Source organism: Haliaeetus albicilla, chromosome 16 (genome assembly GCF_947461875.1).
Source record: "Haliaeetus albicilla chromosome 16, bHalAlb1.1, whole genome shotgun sequence".
Taxonomy (NCBI): Eukaryota; Metazoa; Chordata; class Aves; order Accipitriformes; family Accipitridae; genus Haliaeetus; species Haliaeetus albicilla.
In genome coordinates this window covers 24,087,625-24,105,184 of record NC_091498.1, presented here as the reverse complement: position 1 = coordinate 24,105,184, position 17,560 = coordinate 24,087,625, and the positions used below count along the sequence as shown (strand labels likewise).

At 40.9% G+C, this 17,560-nt stretch overlaps 1 protein-coding gene across 1 annotated transcript; it reads left to right on the top strand.

The window, feature by feature from the left end:
• The first annotated feature begins 7,492 nt into the window (after positions 1–7,492).
• DEPDC7 (DEP domain containing 7) lies at positions 7,493–16,880 on the top strand. Its single transcript, XM_069803973.1, has 9 exons — positions 7,493–7,602; positions 9,998–10,385; positions 12,396–12,523; positions 13,439–13,628; positions 14,442–14,656; positions 15,724–15,866; positions 16,071–16,196; positions 16,297–16,375; positions 16,563–16,880. The coding sequence occupies exons 1-9, from the start codon at positions 7,530–7,532 to the stop codon at positions 16,775–16,777; spliced, it is 1,557 nt and encodes a 518-aa protein (XP_069660074.1). The 5' UTR covers positions 7,493–7,529; the 3' UTR covers positions 16,778–16,880.
• The last annotated feature ends 680 nt before the right edge of the window (positions 16,881–17,560 follow it).

Sequence of the window (17,560 nt, the reverse complement as noted above, 5' to 3'; positions counted from 1 at the left end):
TATATCATTGGGAGTTCATGCTGTCCAGGGCTTGTAGATAGCAAGACCTTTTAAGTAACAGTATGTTGTTTGGCATCATCCTCTCCTTTCTAACTGGTGGCTGCTAGTGTGATTTGTCTGTGCATTATTTATGTATCACATATTTTTGCTGCGACAACAGCAGGTAAATGGTATGATAACTGAATAAAAGCTGAAGCATCAATGTTTTAGCATCTGGTTAGATCAAATTGGTAACTCATTCAAAGCTCCAGGAAAAAAGGATTTAGATCTGTTCTCTAAGTAAAGCAGCTTTGGTGGTTTCTGAAACCTCCCAGATTTTTGTTGTTGGTCAGCATATGGAAATTACTATCCCTACAGTTTTTGTAACAGAAAAGAGTAAGTGAATGCTTTTTATTTGCTTCCGTGCAAGGTCCAGCAACTTTGTTTAAACAGAGCCAGAGAGGTAGTTTGACCACAGTCAATGGACTTTGCACTAGAGCAGTTGAAGAGAAACCTCGCGTGTTCTGTGAGAATCCCAAGTGTCGCAATTCTGGAACCAGCTGGTTTAAGAAAAAAAAAAAAGGTAATAAGAAGTGTGTGGCTGGGGATTGTTACCTTCTTTTTGGTGTGAACTCTGCAAGTTCTGTTTGAATTTTAGTGGGGCAGCAAAGCTCTCTGCAGGATCCTTCCAGGGCCATTTTCCCATCCTAAAAACTGTGGGCCTGGCAAAACATGGCATAATTGAGTTTGGTGGCCTCAGCACATTGTACAGTAATATAAGAGGTGAATTAAAGATTTCTGCTTGTAGCATACATAAACAATAAGCGTGATCCTCTGCTATAGAATACGAGCCTTGCATTCAGTGTAAATATAATTGGTATGTAGCTGTTTTCTGAGGAAGTCAAAACAAATGGTCAAAATCGGGAATTCAGTTATGCTTGGCAAATCCATTTAGAGTTCTTGCTTTTTCCCCCCTTTATCTATCAGCTCCTTCTGTCCCATCAAGCTGGTGCCACTAGTGGCTGCTTACGTTGGGAGCAGGGACATGAAACTAACTTGGCCATGGTAGATCAGTGTAACTACCTACCTCACCATACTTCAGCTGGAAATCACTGCTCATTGAGCTGGACTTCCACAGGCTTTCCACAATTGTATAAACTGGTGAGAGCTGCTCTTCTCATCCTTTGTGAACTTACCTAAAGCCACTCTCAGTAGTAACAAAAGTTAGCGTATTTGGTTTTGTGTTGCAATATACAGGAGTTCACATTCAGTCAATTACTGCAGCTCACCTGAGAAATGGGCAGATGGTTAACTTTCAATTAATTGTGTCTGATTGTACTTGCTCATTCTGGCTGAACAGGTTTCTGGTGTGTAGATGACAGTGATTCTTTATCCAAACAGTGTTGCTAGGACCATGCCATGCTGTGCACATTTAGGCATGCTGTAATCAATCTCTGGTTATAATATATAATCATTCTTGAATGTCTCGGAAAACTTCTGCAAGAGGAAAATTTGAAAAATCCATTTAAGACAAAATTCCTTAGTATTTACTGAGAAGCAGAGGCTTGTTCCCTGTGTTTTTGGTGACATCGCTAATAGTCTATGCCCCCTATATACTTCCTTACAGTAAGCCGTCTCAAGTAATCCTGGCCCCGACTCGCTCCCTTTCCAGCCCCTGGGCGTGGAGTCTTACTCAGAGTGCAGCATGTTCCACCGGAGGTCAGTGTGCACCAGCGCAGGCTCAGCGTGTTGCCTCCCTGCCCTTCATTTGCCATTGCCCTGCTTGACTTGGTCCCGCAGTCACATTGGTATTCCAGCCCAGGAATGGAAGGATTGCACTCCTGAACAATGCACCCTTTGTCGATTCAAACAGTCAGTCATCCAAAAGCTTCTGTCCTGGGAACTTGTTTATTGTTCCAGTCTCTTCAGAAATGCAAGGGTGGAATCCTTACAGATTTCACTTCAGTATAAAATACTGGAGTTTGCACTTCGGGAGTAAACCGTACTCTTGCCCAAGCAAGAGTGCACCTGCAAGTAGCCTCTCCATGGTGGGGCAGAGGTAGTGGGTATGGGTTGAATGTTGCAGCATGGCATCACTGTATCCCACAGAACCTACTACTATATGATCTTTTTTTTAATTCGAATGTAGATGGGAAATTGGGACTAAGCAGAATGAATTTGTGAATAACCTGCTCTGCATTGTAAGGGAGAGTGTCAGTCCTCTCCAACTCATGGAATGCAGCCCCAAGCAAACCTCTTGTGCTCTTTAGTACAAATAGCAGAACACGTTACTTGGTAATAAGGCAGATTCACCGCGGGAGTTCTTTCAGCTTCCTTCATATCTGTCTAGCATATCAAATAGTCTTTTGCAGTCCAATATTGTATGAATAGCTGTTCATTTTCTTAAATTTGAGATTAATAGAGGTGGAAGAGTGAGTTTTCTGATTTTTATAGGACCGTTTCAGTATTAAAAAACAGCATACTGGACTTTGTATCTTCATACAATGCAATAGAGGAGATTTGATAATGTTACGATAGTTGTGACTTAAAAACCAGTAATTTCTGTAACTGAAAATGGTTTTTTTTTCCCTTACGTGAGTGTTTTTCTGCAACAGTGAACCATACAAAAAATGTAATTTATCTCATCATTTGTGAATGGATTGGAGCAACATTTTAAGGGTTACTGTTTAAAATGTTCTCCTTTAATCAACTTCAGCACTGCAGTGAATACAGGCATTGTTGATATTTAAGTGGGGAAAAAACAAAAGAGTAACTGTTCTAAATAACTGGAATATTTTTCTGAATTTCTATGGTAATTATTAATTGCTGTGCTTTTTCAGAAACAGCCATAAATATTGGGTTCAATAGATCCTTGTAATTATGGCATTAAATTTTATGTATATATAAATTTATGCTGTGTTGACATACACTTAATCTTTAAAGCTTATATTGTTGTGGGAAGACATTTGAAATCTAAAGAAAAAAGTTTGGTGTAAGAGAGGGAGCCTGTAGTCTGATGTGTTTGAGATGCAAGATTAACATTTGAAATGCAGAGTTCTATGTTAATCCTTCAGAAAAGTGGTATCTAAATTCTTTTGAAAATAAGAAATTGGATAGTATTCTTCTGCAGGAATACCTCTTTATAGTCAATTTTCAGTGACAAATAGGGTTTTTTCCCAGTTTTTGGCACATAAAATGTGAATAATAATTGGAAAATTGAACATTTCTTGGTGTTAGAACATATTGTTTTCCAGGTTTGGGGTCCTTTCAGTTTTTCTAAAAATTTGAAATTGAAACGGCCTTTTTCCTTTGTTTCTTTCAAGAACACATAACATTTCCCAATCACTTAACCAAGCATTGATCTTCCGTAGATAACACAGCAGCACCCCATATTTTCTATTAATGTGCCTCCATCTTTTAGGCAACACAGCCTCCAACTTCTGTCTTTTCAATAATGATATTGAAAGACGTAATCACATTGTCATTTTACTTTGTAAGGTCTTGTATTCAATTATATCTCCTTCATTTGTGCCCAGAATACCTGGAAGTTATAGGTGTTCTCACATGCAAATACTGGTTGGCTGTCCAGCTTCTGAGTTCATTATGGAAAAAGCTAGACAGCACTTTACATAAAGGTATGCATCAGTTTTTCACTGTGATGGTACAAGTCTCCATTCTGCCTTCTCTCTCCCCATAATCAGAGAAGACCTGAATGTGGGTCTTTATTCTTTGTCATCGTCTTTATCCTCAAGCAAACACTTAGACATGAGTAAGTTAATTCCTGAGCAGCAGACATGCCTGAAATTGCGGCTGTTGAATTTAAATACTCTGTTTCTGCTGTATGCTTCTAATTAAACCCTACACTTCTTACATGGGACTCAGAAATTCTTGAAAAGTTAAGTTTGTAAATTCTTCAAAACGTAGGCCATTCTCTCAATCCTATTGTAGTTGGTAGGAGTATTTCTAGATGACCTGGACATAAATATGTGCCTTGCTATAAAAGTTCTTTATAACAGTTTCAAAGAATCTGACACAACTGTACAAATTAGGACTCGGTTGCATAATTTGTTAAAAAAGCATTTTAGTCACCATAACTAGATCACAAAATTGTTGTTCTGTGCAACTTCACATATTAGATAGAGAGCAAACAGTAAAGCTTTCCGTATCATCAGACTTCCTTCACTGGTGCTGCTTACAATCTCCCTTGCTGACCAACAACCTACAGACCAGGTTTTGATATGTGCACCTACAGTAGCATCTGTCTCTGTATGTAGTCCTCTATTTTTCAGTGGAACTGCTTTTAGAGCAAGGTTACTTTCCATGTTGTCCTGGTTTTGGCTGGGATAGAGTTAATTTTCTTCCTAGTAGCTAGTACAGTGCTGTGTTTTGGATTTAGTGTGAGAACAATGTTGATAACACACTGATGTTTTAGTTGTTGCGAAGTAGTGTTTAGACTAAGTCAAGGATTTTTCAGTTTCCCGTGCTCTGCCAGCAAGCCGGTGTACAAGAAGCTGGGAGGGAGCACAGCCAGGACGGCTGACCCGACCTAGCCAAGGGGATATCCCATACCATAGAATGTCATGCTTAGTATGTAAACTGGGGCGAATTGGCCAGGAGGGGCAGATCACTGCTCGGGCATCGGTCAGCGCGTGGAGAGCAATTGCATTGTGCATCACTTGTCTTTTCTTGGGTCTAATTTCTCTCTTCTTGTTATATTCCTTTTCCTTACAGATATTATTACTATATTTTTATTATTGTTGTTATATTTTAGTTTAGTTATTAAACTGTTCTTATCTCAACCTGCGAGTTTTACCTTTTTTCCCCGATTCTCTCCCCCATTCCACTGGGAGGGGCAGGGGGAGTGAGCGAGCGGTTGCATGGTGCTTAGTCGCTGGATGCCACTAAGTTGGTCCTAAGTGATTTGATGAATGAATTATGTTAATTATGTCCTTGTAACTGGCAAATTTGTTCTCTTGTGCATCCTGTGTTCAACTTTATGGAGGTTAATATGGGGAAAACATTGTGGAAGGTGAAGCCATATACTGCGTGTTGCACTTTCATTCTGAGATCTTTCCACCACAGTCTAAGGAATTACACCAGCTAAGAATGACTGTACTGGCTGCACAAGATTGTATTCCTGAAAATGACTATATACAAGTATAAATTAATTAGGTATATAGTAATAATTACATAAAAGTATGTCTGTGCTTTAGGAAAGCATTTTATAATAATGTTATTGTAAGAAATACTAAAAGATGTATAGCATTTTTCAACATCCTTTGGTAGCAGATACTGTTCGACAACATCTGGCTGACCAGCCAGTAGCTGCCATCTGCCTATGGAGAAACTGGTGTGTTATGGGTGTGGTCGCTGTGGAGAAACACAAAAGCAAAGGCAGAAATCCAGGGTAGACTGCTGATCACCTAGTAATAAAATACAAGAATAAAATTCTTATAACCTTCTAGATTAGCAGCTCACAGTGCATTAGCTGTGGTTCACTCTGTTCCTTAAAAGCAATATTTTGACAAATCATTCTGTGGTGTAAGGAGTAATGTTCTTGTTAACTGATTGGTACACCTCCTATTTGAAAATATTTGTAGTTCTAAGTTCTCTCAAGATTATGGTGAACCATTTCAGAATGATTGACTGCATCACTTTGTTTCAACCACTATGCAAAAATAAATTATTTTTAAAAATTAAAATGAACTCAGGCATTTACTGATTTGCAGTTAATATATTTTGGCAATGCATCAAAAAAGTCTAGGATCAAACTACTACAAAAGTAGGGAATAGTAAAATAATGTATCATGGAAATCCCCATTGACCCATGCGTTATGTTTTTAATTAGCTTCTTAATGGCAACTGTCAAAGCAGACACCGGTGAGTCAGAACTGGCAGGGGGTTGGTTGGTTTTATTTTTAATCTTCCCACAAGAAAGAAATCTGTTTGTCACTTCCTATTGTTGAAAATCAATATGAACTTTCATTTTCAAAGGCTAGCATTTTGCTACAGTTTCAATAGATTCCTTTATCTTCTCTGGGCTTAAGCACAGAGACTTAAAACTTCTTTATTTGAAAAACTTAACAAGAACTTCTACTCTTAGAACTCTGTTATTAAACACTTTATTGCTCTGGCAGTGAAATATGAAGAAATGTTTGTTTGCCATAAGTTTGTGGTTTCTAGTTCCCTGTACCAGTTTTTCACAGCTTAAAGTCCATTGTTTGTTCATTTGTATACAATGAAGAAATTTACAGTGCCCTGCCTTTAAGTGTGACAAATAAGGATAAAAGGTGGCTAACCTGAGCTTCAGTGGATAGCAGACGTCCTGTGCTTTACACCTGCTTGCATGGAATTTCTTGCAGAACAGGCTAAAGTTTCACAGGGGATTTTTTTTTGTAAAACTACCATCAACAGTTCAATAATCTGAGAACTCAATGGATTTTTGTATCACTTGTAGTATCTATATTTGGTCTTCAATGTGCGTTACATACTTTTGAGTTTGCGTACCACGGAGATCAGTTTGGCTTTGTGTCTGTTCCTATTGCAGTCAGTCAAAAAATATGATTGAATTTTTTGTTGTTCTAATACACTTTCCTTGAGTAGGAATCATCAAAATACTCCATACTTAGTAGAAAATGGTGTTTGATCTCTCGGCAGTTTCCTGCAGACAGTAGAAAAAACTTCTGTTACCCTGAAAGTGAATTTATTATTTCATTCCAATAAAAAAATGCTTACTGCTATAATAAACAGCTCATGTAAGACATCAGAGGAAAATTTCAACAGAAATGTTCAAGCCATACGTCCTGGTAACAAGCAAGAAAACACTGCTTAAGTGTTCATCCGTAGTCACGTACAAGGCCTGTTCTCAGCTTAACTTAAATTTAGAAACAGAGCTGACCAGTTTGATTATTATTTTTAAAGTGCGCAGTAGATAGGGGGAAGCTTTTGCCTTCTGTGCTCCAACACCGGGGTTATACATCCTACCGCTAGTACTGCGGGGTGGCGCTGGCAGCGCTGTAGGAAGCACCGGTGGGGGGAGTTACCGCTCCGGCGTTTTCGGGTGCAGGCAGCGCTGTTAGCCAGGTGACGGCACCAGAGCGGCCAGCCTGCTGCGTTTCTCCCCTCCCCGCAGAAGGCGGTCGCTGTTCATGGATCCTGCTGGCGTTCACGTTCACAGAAAGGGAATGGCGTTAAACCTTCCCCGGCCGCGGGCCAGGCTGCGCCCGGTTGGCGGGCGGGGTGCCTAGACGGGCTTTCGCCGCTCTTTCTGCCCCCCGCGGGCCCTTAGGAAGAGGGCGGCGGGGCTGGATTTTTACCTCAGCGTCCCCCGAGCCGCCGTCGGCTGCTGTGAGGCGCTCCTGCCTCGCGGCAGGGCCGGGGCGGCACGCGGGCAGCCGTTCAACCGCCGCCGCCGCCGCGCGCGCCCCGCCCCGCGGGCCGGCGCCCCGGCCAATGGAAGCGGGCGCGGGCGCGACGGCCCCGCCCCTCGGCCGGCTACCTCTCCCCGCGGGCGGGGGGCGGCGCGGCAGTGCGCGGAGCCGTCGCCGGTCATGGCCACGGTGCGGGAGAAGGCGGCGGCTTTGAGCCTCGGCGCTGTCTGCAGCCCCGCCGCCAGGCCGCCGGGTACGGGGCGGGGAGGGGAAGGGAAGGGAGGGGAGGGGAGCGGGACGGCGGCTGAGCGGGAGCGGGCAGCGGGCGCCGTGCCCTCAGCCCGGGCTCGGCGGGGACGGCTGGTGAGGGGAGGCGGTGAGGTGAAGTGAGGCGAGGCGAGGCGGGTGTGCCCCGCTCCGGGGGTCGGAGCCGTCCCGCTCCGCGCCCGGCCGCTGCCCGCCGGCGCCTTTCCCGGCTCCGCGGAGGTTCAAAAGTTGGCCGCTCTCCGCCGCCGGTGGAGGGAGGCGTTTCCGCCCGGGAGGCCCCGGCCGGGCTTTGCGTCTGCCCCGCACCGAGCCCGGCCGCCGCGCTGGGGCAGCTCCGCTGAGGTGCGGCAGCCCCCGGGCCGGGCGAGGGGGGCGGCGGCGGCGGGAAGGCGGTGCCTGTCGAGTGCCCGTGGAGCTGCGGGCGGCGGTGAGCGACGGGGAGACTCGGGCAGCTGTTTCTGTCCTGAAAGCGAGTTAAGGAGCAGGTGGCTCGTTAATGCAACCGAAGGGGCTAAAGGCTGCTCGCTGAGAACAATTTCTCCTGTTTTCCCACCTCGAGCACCTTAACTTTGAAAAACCTTGTAACCTTAATGCCACACTTAATACCACTTCCCCCCAAAAAAGATTTTGGGGGCTGTGTGTGGAAGGAAGAGGTGATAAAGCAGTAGTTAATAGTAGAATTATTGCAGGTAGTATGTGTTGATACTTATTTTAGCAACAGAAAACAGCGTTGGTGTATGTTTGGTGGTGTTGGGTTTGGTGGGTTTTTTTCTTTCCAAACAGGCTAGCCAGCTATCAAAATGTAGGGCTGGAAGGAAATGCTGTGTTTTGTTTTGTTTGTTCTGCCTACCTGAAGGCGTCATCAGGTTAAAGTATCAGCAAGTGCGTGCCTTGTCAGTCTTGTACTTTTAAAGGTTTGGGAACTGGAGATTCTGGAAGGTTTCTACCTAGTCTGGTTCAAAGCCTTGTAGTAAAAAACTTTTTCCCTGATAGAAATATTTTCAGAAAGCAGGTGTCTATTTGATAATGGCTCTGAAGATAACCATTGCTGTCCTTAATAACAGTGTTGGTGCATTCCACTGCTATCGTGTTGCCTGCTTTTTTTTCTTTTTCTTTAGTCTTTATTGTCCCCCTAACTTCTCCCCTGCCCCTGCTCTCCCTGCCAACTTGCTAATTTCTGAGCTCTCTGGCAGATGGAGATCAGCTGGAAATTCTGGTGCCCAAATTGGAATACAGTTCTCTAATGCCACTTCAGACTGAACAGAAAAAATACCTCCTGCATCTTTGTGGAAAATGTTCATGGTAATATGTTCCAGAATGAGTTGCATGTTGGGTTGTTTTTTTTTTTTTTTCAAACACTGCATCACACTGTTAATTCATTTGGTTTGAGGTCTGTCATAACCCCAGATGGCTTTCTGTAGGATTGCTGCCAACTCCTCATTCCACATTTTGTCCTTCAGCTTTTGATTTCTCTCCTCTTCTGCTTTCTCTCTTAATAAATTATTCATCTGATTTACTGAGAAACACGTATTCTAATTCTAGCCTCTCTGGTGGCTGCAACTCTTCCCAGTTAGGTGCCACCTGCAAACTTTATAAGTATATTCTGTATTTTTAAGTCCTTGTGGAGGCTGAGTCTAGCCGCTGGTCAAACTGTTAGTTGCTAGCATGCTATTCTTAATCAGATTGGTAAATGAGTAATAGTTCAGTGGTTTTATTGGGGGAGGAAAGACTGGTTGGCTCAAGGAAGTGGCACTGAGTACACAGCTTAAATCTCAGCTGGAGCTGTGGTGATAGAAGGCTGTTCTGTGGGATAAGTGTTGAGTGAGTGGTGTCTCAAGAGAATTCTTGATCTTGTTAGTGATATGCTAAGCACTGATACTAGGTAGCTTGTGTGTTTGCACAGTCCTGTAGGAAAAAAGGTTCTGTTGTGTCTCTTCATTCCTGCTTCCCTCTTCTCTGCCGAGCTGTATAGTTTTGTCAGTGTTAGTAGAGGAACTGGGGAGTTACAAGTACATAGAGCTAGTTCTTGGTTGTGGGAACATGTGTGCTTAGGAGTAGGTTCTGCAAGTGTAACCATTAGGTGATGGAGGAGCATGCAAAAGGATAGTGTCAAAGTGACAGGCTGAAAAACAGAAACTCCTGGTTGCAAAGCTTCAGGCTAATGTAGTGAGAGCAACGACCACAGTGAGATACACTGGTACAATGCAGACAGACTTGCTAAGAAAGTAACAAAATGTTAATGCATAAGCAACCTAAGCCAAACAGGAAGTCTCAAAGATTTTTAAATCCTCGCAAGAGTCATGAAAGCTAGTAGCCAGAAAGGGGGCAGTTCTTTTCTAATTGCAGCATGAATTCAATCTTTATGCTTTCTCTGTTCTTAGGCTTTAGCTTGGCACAGAAACCATTTGGAGCAACGTACGTCTGGAGCAGCATTATCAATGCACTTCAAACTCAAGTGGAAGTGAAAAAGCGTCGCCAAAACCTGAAGTGCTATCATGACTGTTTTATTGGTTCAGATGCGGTGGATGTTGTCTTTGCCCATCTTCTACAGAACAAGTATTTTGGGGATGTTGATATTTCCCGTGCTAAAATAGTGCGTGTATGTCAAGCGCTGATGGATTACAAAGTATTTGAGGCTGTTTCAACTAGGGTCTTTGGAAAAGACAAACGGTCTGTATTTGAAGACAGTAGCAGTAGCCTCTACAGATTCACAAATGTCTCAAACCAAATGGAACTTGATAAAGATTACCAGCAGTGTACACCACAAAGGTTAGTATGTGGAATGTGAAGATAAGAGATTTTTTACAGTAGGAAAATGTTATGTATTCTGGGGGAGAGAAGGGAAAGCTTTTGCACAATTACAGGACCTGGGGGGAGGGGGAAGTAGATACTATACAGATGTTTGTGGGTGGAAGATAGGTAGGAAACAGCAATTTGAAGTGAGTAAATCATTCAGCCTGTGTAGTTACTTGTTTTCTGTGTCTGTTATCACATTGCCTTGGGGGAGGGGGGTGGGAGGGTAGAAATTAAGTGCATTACAGATACTGATCTGTCGGGCTCTAAACCAGTATAACCAACTGGAATTCAGGTGCACCAAATAGGCTAATGCAATGGAGTAATCTTTAGTCACTGCACACCTAGCTCTGGTATAAGCCAGTAATCCATCCAGGTTTTAAGTAAAAAACGGGTAAAAAATTGTTTCCTTCTTTCATCATCTTAGCTTCACTACGCTTCAAATTTAGCTTTTTGAAACGTGTTCAGCTGTTTCTTCATGCATGTATGACTTGTTCCTAGGCTAAGTAGCAGGCTGTTATGCTATTGCATGCCATCGCAGAACCAGAGGGAAGTGCAATGGTGAGGTTTTGTTTCCCTGTTTCTTTAGGAGTGGGCAAAGAAAACTGTGGTACTAACTAAACCACCACAAAACAGAACACACTGCTATGTAGATGACACTTCGCCAAATAACTTCCCTTAAACAGTTTTTGTCAAGTGTTTGTCTCTGAACGTATTCTGACATATTCTTACAAGAAGCTACATTCTTGTAGTTTTTGCAATATTTTTAGCAATACGTACTTTTGATAACTGCAAATAGTATTGACCTAAAAAAAACCCAAAACCTCGTGTGATAGATGTGTTCATAAGAGTAGCAGGTGTGAACCTCAGCGCGTCAACCCAACTGATCAGAAAATGCTAGAAGCAGAGATAAAAAATGGATAGTTCCTTGGTCCTGCATCTGCTTCCTCTTCCCCTCCCTCCCCCCTGACTAGCTCGTGTTCTGTGCTAAAGCAAGCTGTCCCAAGTCTTTACCTGGAAAGAGGAGAATTCGTGAGAAATTAAAAACTCTGTAATCAAATGTGGTATTTAAAAATATATTAATCACAAGGGCTGTTAAAGGAAGACTTAGAATATATTGGACAAACAGTCATGAAACAAGATTATTCGTGTTCTATTAGCATAGAATGAAAGTGTTTTTCTTCTGGGCAGGGCACAGGTCCATTGGTTTACATTTCTTCATTTAGTGAAAGGAACAGATCTATTGATACATACAACTTGCCCGTACATAGCAAAGACAGTGGACGTCAAAAGAATTTTGCAGTGCCCTAAAACAAAGAAGCTACAGAAATTGAAATTAAACAAACATGCTTGGAGGAATAGTAATTTTGTGGCTGAAGTTGTTATGCTATCTACTCGATAGCATATGAAAGCAGTTATGAGAAGAACCAACTAATTCACAGAAGTGGGTGACAGGTTTCTGAAGCCTTCAGTTAGTAGATGGCATGAACAAGCTGCATAACTTTAGGAATAGTGTTGCTACAGAGCAACCACCTTCTAGATTTTTCAAGAACAGCTCTTAATTTTTGTCCTCACTTCGCCATCAGGAATAATGTCTTAAAACTCTGGAGGGTTTGAAGGGGCAATTTTGTTTGGGATTTTTTAAAGTAATTTCCCCTCCTTAATCATTTCCTCTTCTTGGATTTTCTCTGTGGTAATGGAGGTAGCCTGCTGATGCCGGCTGTGACAAGTTCAAAGAGAGAAACTATACACTTGTATGCAAATGTTGCACACAAATAATTCTTTAAGGTATCATACATTGTCCCGTGCGACCTGGACATAGAAAGTATGGGGCATGGGAGAGGGGGAGAAGATTATATAAATATTTATATAGAGAAAACATTTTTTTAATCTTGGGCAGTTATCCTTATCTATATGTTACATGATATATTTGGTTATCCATATATATGGATATAAATATATATAAAAATTGGTTTTTAATCTCAGACATGAGAAGAGCATGTTGTTTCACTCTACTGTCAAACCAGAAAGCTTGGAGGATCTCTGGGAAAACCTGAGTTTAAAGCCTGCAAATACCCCTCAAGTAAACATCTCTGATAGTTTGTCCCGTCGTGGTAAGCCAAATAATGTCTCAGTCATTTGTTTGTGGGAGAAGGAGGATAATAACTGTAGCACTGGAAAGGCTTATGCCTGTCAGATTGGAGAGGGAGTCAAACTGACTCTCATAGTATTTTGTTTTCAAAACCATGTCATAACAAAGGCAAATTATATTTGTTGCGGGCTTGCTTTTTACCTTCTTATTTCATCAGACAGAACCCATTATCTCTAGTTGAAATAAATCAGTGTTGAATTTTGTGGAGAAGAATACACAATTGTATAGAGCTTGATTTGAGTTAGGAACGTTCTTCATAATATTCAAGTACCTGCACTACTTCTGTGCTTGACTTAATCACGGCCAATAGGCTACTGTTAGCTAAAACTGTTCCCTAGCTTTTTAACTGTCTATCGGCACCATCCGGCACACCTTCAGTATTGTGTGAAACTGTTCTTGACAATTCATATCTTCTCTGATCTCAGACTAAACCATGATCTAATGCATTTTTTCCTTTGGTTAAAAGTGCTTACGCACCCTAGAAACTCTCAAAACTCAAGCCAGGTCACAGTTGTGGAAGCTGTGATAAGGATGGTGTCACTGTTACACTTTTTTTTTTTTTTAAATCCCTTATCTAGAACAAAGATTGCTTGCAAATTAGAGCACAAAGAATGTAAGGCACTTCAGACTTATCCAAAAAGCAGTTCTTCAACACTTGTAGTTAACTCAACAAATGGCTAATTCTTGCCTTTTGTGGTGATAAAAGGCACTTGAAGCTGATAAGGCCCACAGTTTCTGCTACTGTAAATCTTTATTTTGGTAAAATTAATCTGTTACGTTAGGACTGATGGGAGGAAGGGGAGTTGTCTTTTTTTCATAATCTCTCTTTTTGCACGTGCTGAGTCTCCATGTGCTTTGTGTATTCCACCCTTCACAGTTATTAATGAAGTATGGCAAGAACAAACAATTGCTCGTCTGCTGCAGCTTGTAGACCTTCCGCTCCTTGAGTCTTTACTTGAGCATCAACAGATCAGACCTCAGCTTCCACAACCAGGGAAGGGAACTGGATATGTCATCACAAGTAACTACCTAGACAGAGAGATTCTTAAGGCTTTCAGTGACTCACAGTAAGTATTCATCACTCACCTCTGCAACTTTGAAAAACTTCCTGCTTTCATAGGAATGTAAAGCACAATTGATCTTTGGGTAAAAATGTAGTAGTCTCCAGTACTGCAGAAAGGATGTGAGTAGGTACTTTTCTCCCTGTTAGACTTTACTGGAAAAATTGGTAAATAACAATTGCTAAGCTCTAAACCAGAAGTAGCTGAGACAATTTCTGCTGAACACTGGAAGAGTTTTTGAATGCAATGATAGTATTTGATAGTATTCAGAGGGGAAATTGTTTGCTGCACTGAGGGAAGAATAGAGCATTTTGCTATCATCTTGAAATTTTTTCCTTAAAAAAATTACTTGTGAGGGAATAGTTGAGTCTCTCCTATTATATTAAAAAAGCCAAGAACGCTGAGCCTGAAACTGTATATAAATACAGTTAAAAACATAGTCTGAAAAACTTTCACCAATCTGAATCAGATCAAGGTTCATGTTTCTGTTTATCTAGCAGTAATTATGTCCTTGTCTAACAGTAGAGGACATCACTAACTTTAGGTTTAACTGCTTGTGACTGTTTACCTGTGTGGATTACTAACTCTTCATCTTGATTAAATACATAACAAAGAGGTATATGGCTATCATCTACCTGAGTGTGTCAAGAAAAAGTTTCTTTTTGTGTGTGTCGATTTCTAATGTATTCAAGTACCTACACATGCAGTTTTTGCTCTGATTGAGAAACCAGTCTACCTACTTTCTGTGAAAAACAATGCAACCAACTCTGAAAGGCATCAGTAAGTAATGCTACAAAGTTAAACCACTCTGTCTTCTAGAACAGACGAATGGCTCTCCGCAGCAATAGATTGCTTGGAATACCTTCCAGATCAGATGGTGGTAGATATTAGCAGGAACTTGCCTGATCAACCAGATAAAGCAGACACATGGAAACTACTGCTGTTTGAAAATATTGGTAGATACTATGGCCAAAAAAAGGAGCCACTTTTAAGCCATGCATCTGAAATTCATTCAGGAATTGCAGAACTATTAGGTAAGTAAAATAAAGCTGTGTTCCTAAGCTTATGTGAGCTATGTGCTGACAAACTGAGTATTTACTACAGAAGCCAAGCTTAAAGGTTGACTTCTGCAAGTTTTGTTTTTTTTTTTTTAATTTCTAGTCATGAAGACTGTACTTTGAAATTTTGGTCCTGACTATATGCAGTTCTGTAGTTTTTGTTCAGGTCTATGTAGAATGGCTGTGAAACTGGAGTGCTATAATTTGATAGTAGTTGGTATCCATGGAAATTAAATACCCATAGGAAATTAAATATAAATATGGCCTAATATTAAATATTTAGGCCATAAGAACTAAACTTAAAGCTGTGTGGGTGCTTTGTACCCCATTCACAACTCTCCCTTCTTTTCCACAGAAATGTGTGTTTCTTAAATTTTATGTTTAGACAGCATTTTAGAAAGCTTTTGATGTTTTAGTCCTCAATTAACATCTTCTCATTCCTGTTCTTATTTTTCATCCTTCTCTGCTTTGATTATTCTTCTTATTCCACGTTGGTGGGAATATTTTGCATTTATATCCAATTCCTCCTCCTACCTGATAAAAGGAGGAAACTAGTACAACCTACTTCATTTAAATAATTCACACATCCAAAATGGGTATTCTGCATGGTAAGGCCAATTAAAACTTAGCGAAGCTCTACAAAATGGTTTGCAATTAATTCGTCAAGCTAGCCCATTTATCTAGGACATATCCCTCATTTCTTGGCAGATCTTTATTTCCACAACAAGAGGTCATTCATTTTCTTGACAGAACCCTTTTCATTTTTCAGTATTTTGCATTCCATTCAAGATGGCTGAACTGTAATTGAACTTAATTGAAAGTGAGCTTTCTTAAATATCAGGCTAAAAGCCTGGGTGTTGGCTCTTCTCAGATTGTATGCAAACAGCTCTCATGAGACTGTGAGAAATTTTTGTGAGAATGAATTGCTTTGCTTGACCAGTTCTGTTTAGAGAGATGAACGTCTGTTCGGTGGCTAATTTAAGTGTTTTATTGTAACATTTATTTAAATAAATATGACAATAGATACCTTTATCTCTCCCCAGTGAATGGGAAGATGGAGCAATCTTTAGAAGCTGTTCAACTCTATTTGAAACTTCTAGACAGCCAGGTCAGGGAGGAGTTCAGAAGGCTACTGTACTTCATGGCTGTTGCAGCACATAATTCGGAGCTCAAACTACAGAAGGAGGTAAATGTGTATACTTAACTGTTACATGTTGCTTTACACTTACTGAAATCTAGATGTCCCAGACACTGGTCAGAAAACACATTTGTAGCTTAAAATATGTGACTACAGAAAAAGCAATTTACTCTAGAAGAACAAAGGTGATGCCCTTCTTAAAGGGCAAGACTAATTCTCCTCTTCTGGTCATTACTTCATATTATTCTTTAGAGTGACAACAGGATGGTTGTGAAAAGAACATTCTCTAAAGCTATTATCAACAATAAAACCTTATCCAGAGGGAAAACTGACCTCCTGATCTTGTTCCTTGTGGATCACCAAAAAGATGTGTTAAAGGTAAGAGCTAGAAAATGACCAGGTTTTTGTTATCTTGTATGCTTATGCAGAATTGTCTTTTTCTAAGCTGCTGTTTCACTGTCTTCTCTTTCTATTCAAGATCCCAGGGACACTGCATAAAATGGTCAGCAATAAACTGATGGCTTTGCAGAAAGGCCAAGATCCTAGTAAGATAACAGGTAACAGTTTAAACTGAAGTTTTTACGCGTGTCATGCACCCAAATAAGAAACAGAAGGGACTGAGATGATGCAAAAAGACTTGCTGTAACAATGACTAATCTGACTCTAAAGGAGGATGGGTCTGTAGATTCTCGAGGATGGTTGAGTGTGGTGTTAACTGTCTGAATGTCTCCTGTTCCCTTTTAGGCTATACCTTTTGCCAAAAACTTGATGAAAGAGAGTATCGCTCCAATACAGAGAAGACCACAAAAGATGAGCTGTTATCTCTATTGAAAGCTATTGATGAAGATTCAAAGCTCTCTGACAAAGAGAGAAAGAGACTGCTAGATCAGTTTCATAGTGGTAATCCAAGTATTTTTATGCAGTATTTTGGAGACAGAGTTACTAATATGTGTGTGTGACTTTAAATATAAATTACTTTCTATACTCCAGCATTGAAAACACTAATATATTTGTAAATCTTTTGTATTCATGTATCTAATAAAATTATTTTGTGGAAATGGATGGAATGTATACAATTATTACCCAAGCCAACAGTACCCAGGTTTAGCCTATACGTAGTTTAGCTTTGCTCGTTCTTAATTGCTGTAAGGCCAAAATAATCCTTCCTTGTCCTTACCTAAAGCCAAGTCTATTGACTCCCTCTATTCAAGTATCAAAATTACTGAGATGGGAAGCGCCTCTCCACGAAGGACATCTCTCTGCCTTCTTTTGCCCCAGCACTGAATTTTATGCTGAACAGCTTTTTCTAATTGGCCTTGCATTATGTGACTGTCATGTAGTATTTATCTTTGACTTGCTGTGTAATGGACAGGGCTGAAAAACATCTTATGCTTGATATTCCACAGCTTTTCTTCAAGCTTGCCAGCTAACTATGTTGTGTATGTGTATGACAAATTATTGTGCTGTTTTAAGCTAAAATGGCACCATATTGAGCAATTGCCAGGGATGATGACTGACACTTTCCCAGCTGAATCCTACTCTGTACCTTGAACTCCCATTGACTCTCCTAGGATGGTAAAGATATTCTGGATTTTTAAGTCAGTCTGGCTTAGGTTGCCACAGAATGTACTCTTTATGGCTAGTTATCTTCATCCTTGCAGTGTTTTGCTCTGTGTGAGAGAGTCTTATTGATGTCACCAGCTGTAATTAGAAAAGAGCTGGAACAAATGAAAGGCCTTTGG

Bases quoted from the DNA above. Each gene is read 5' to 3' on its own strand.
- DEPDC7 (XM_069803973.1), top strand. From the start codon at position 7,530: ATGGCCACGGTGCGGGAGAAGGCGGCGGCTTTGAGCCTCGGCGCTGTC. The intron at 10,386-12,395 runs GTTAGTATGTGG...TTTTAATCTCAG, and splicing joins CAGCAGTGTACACCACAAAG to ACATGAGAAGAGCATGTTGT. The intron at 12,524-13,438 runs GTAAGCCAAATA...CACCCTTCACAG, and splicing joins TGATAGTTTGTCCCGTCGTG to TTATTAATGAAGTATGGCAA.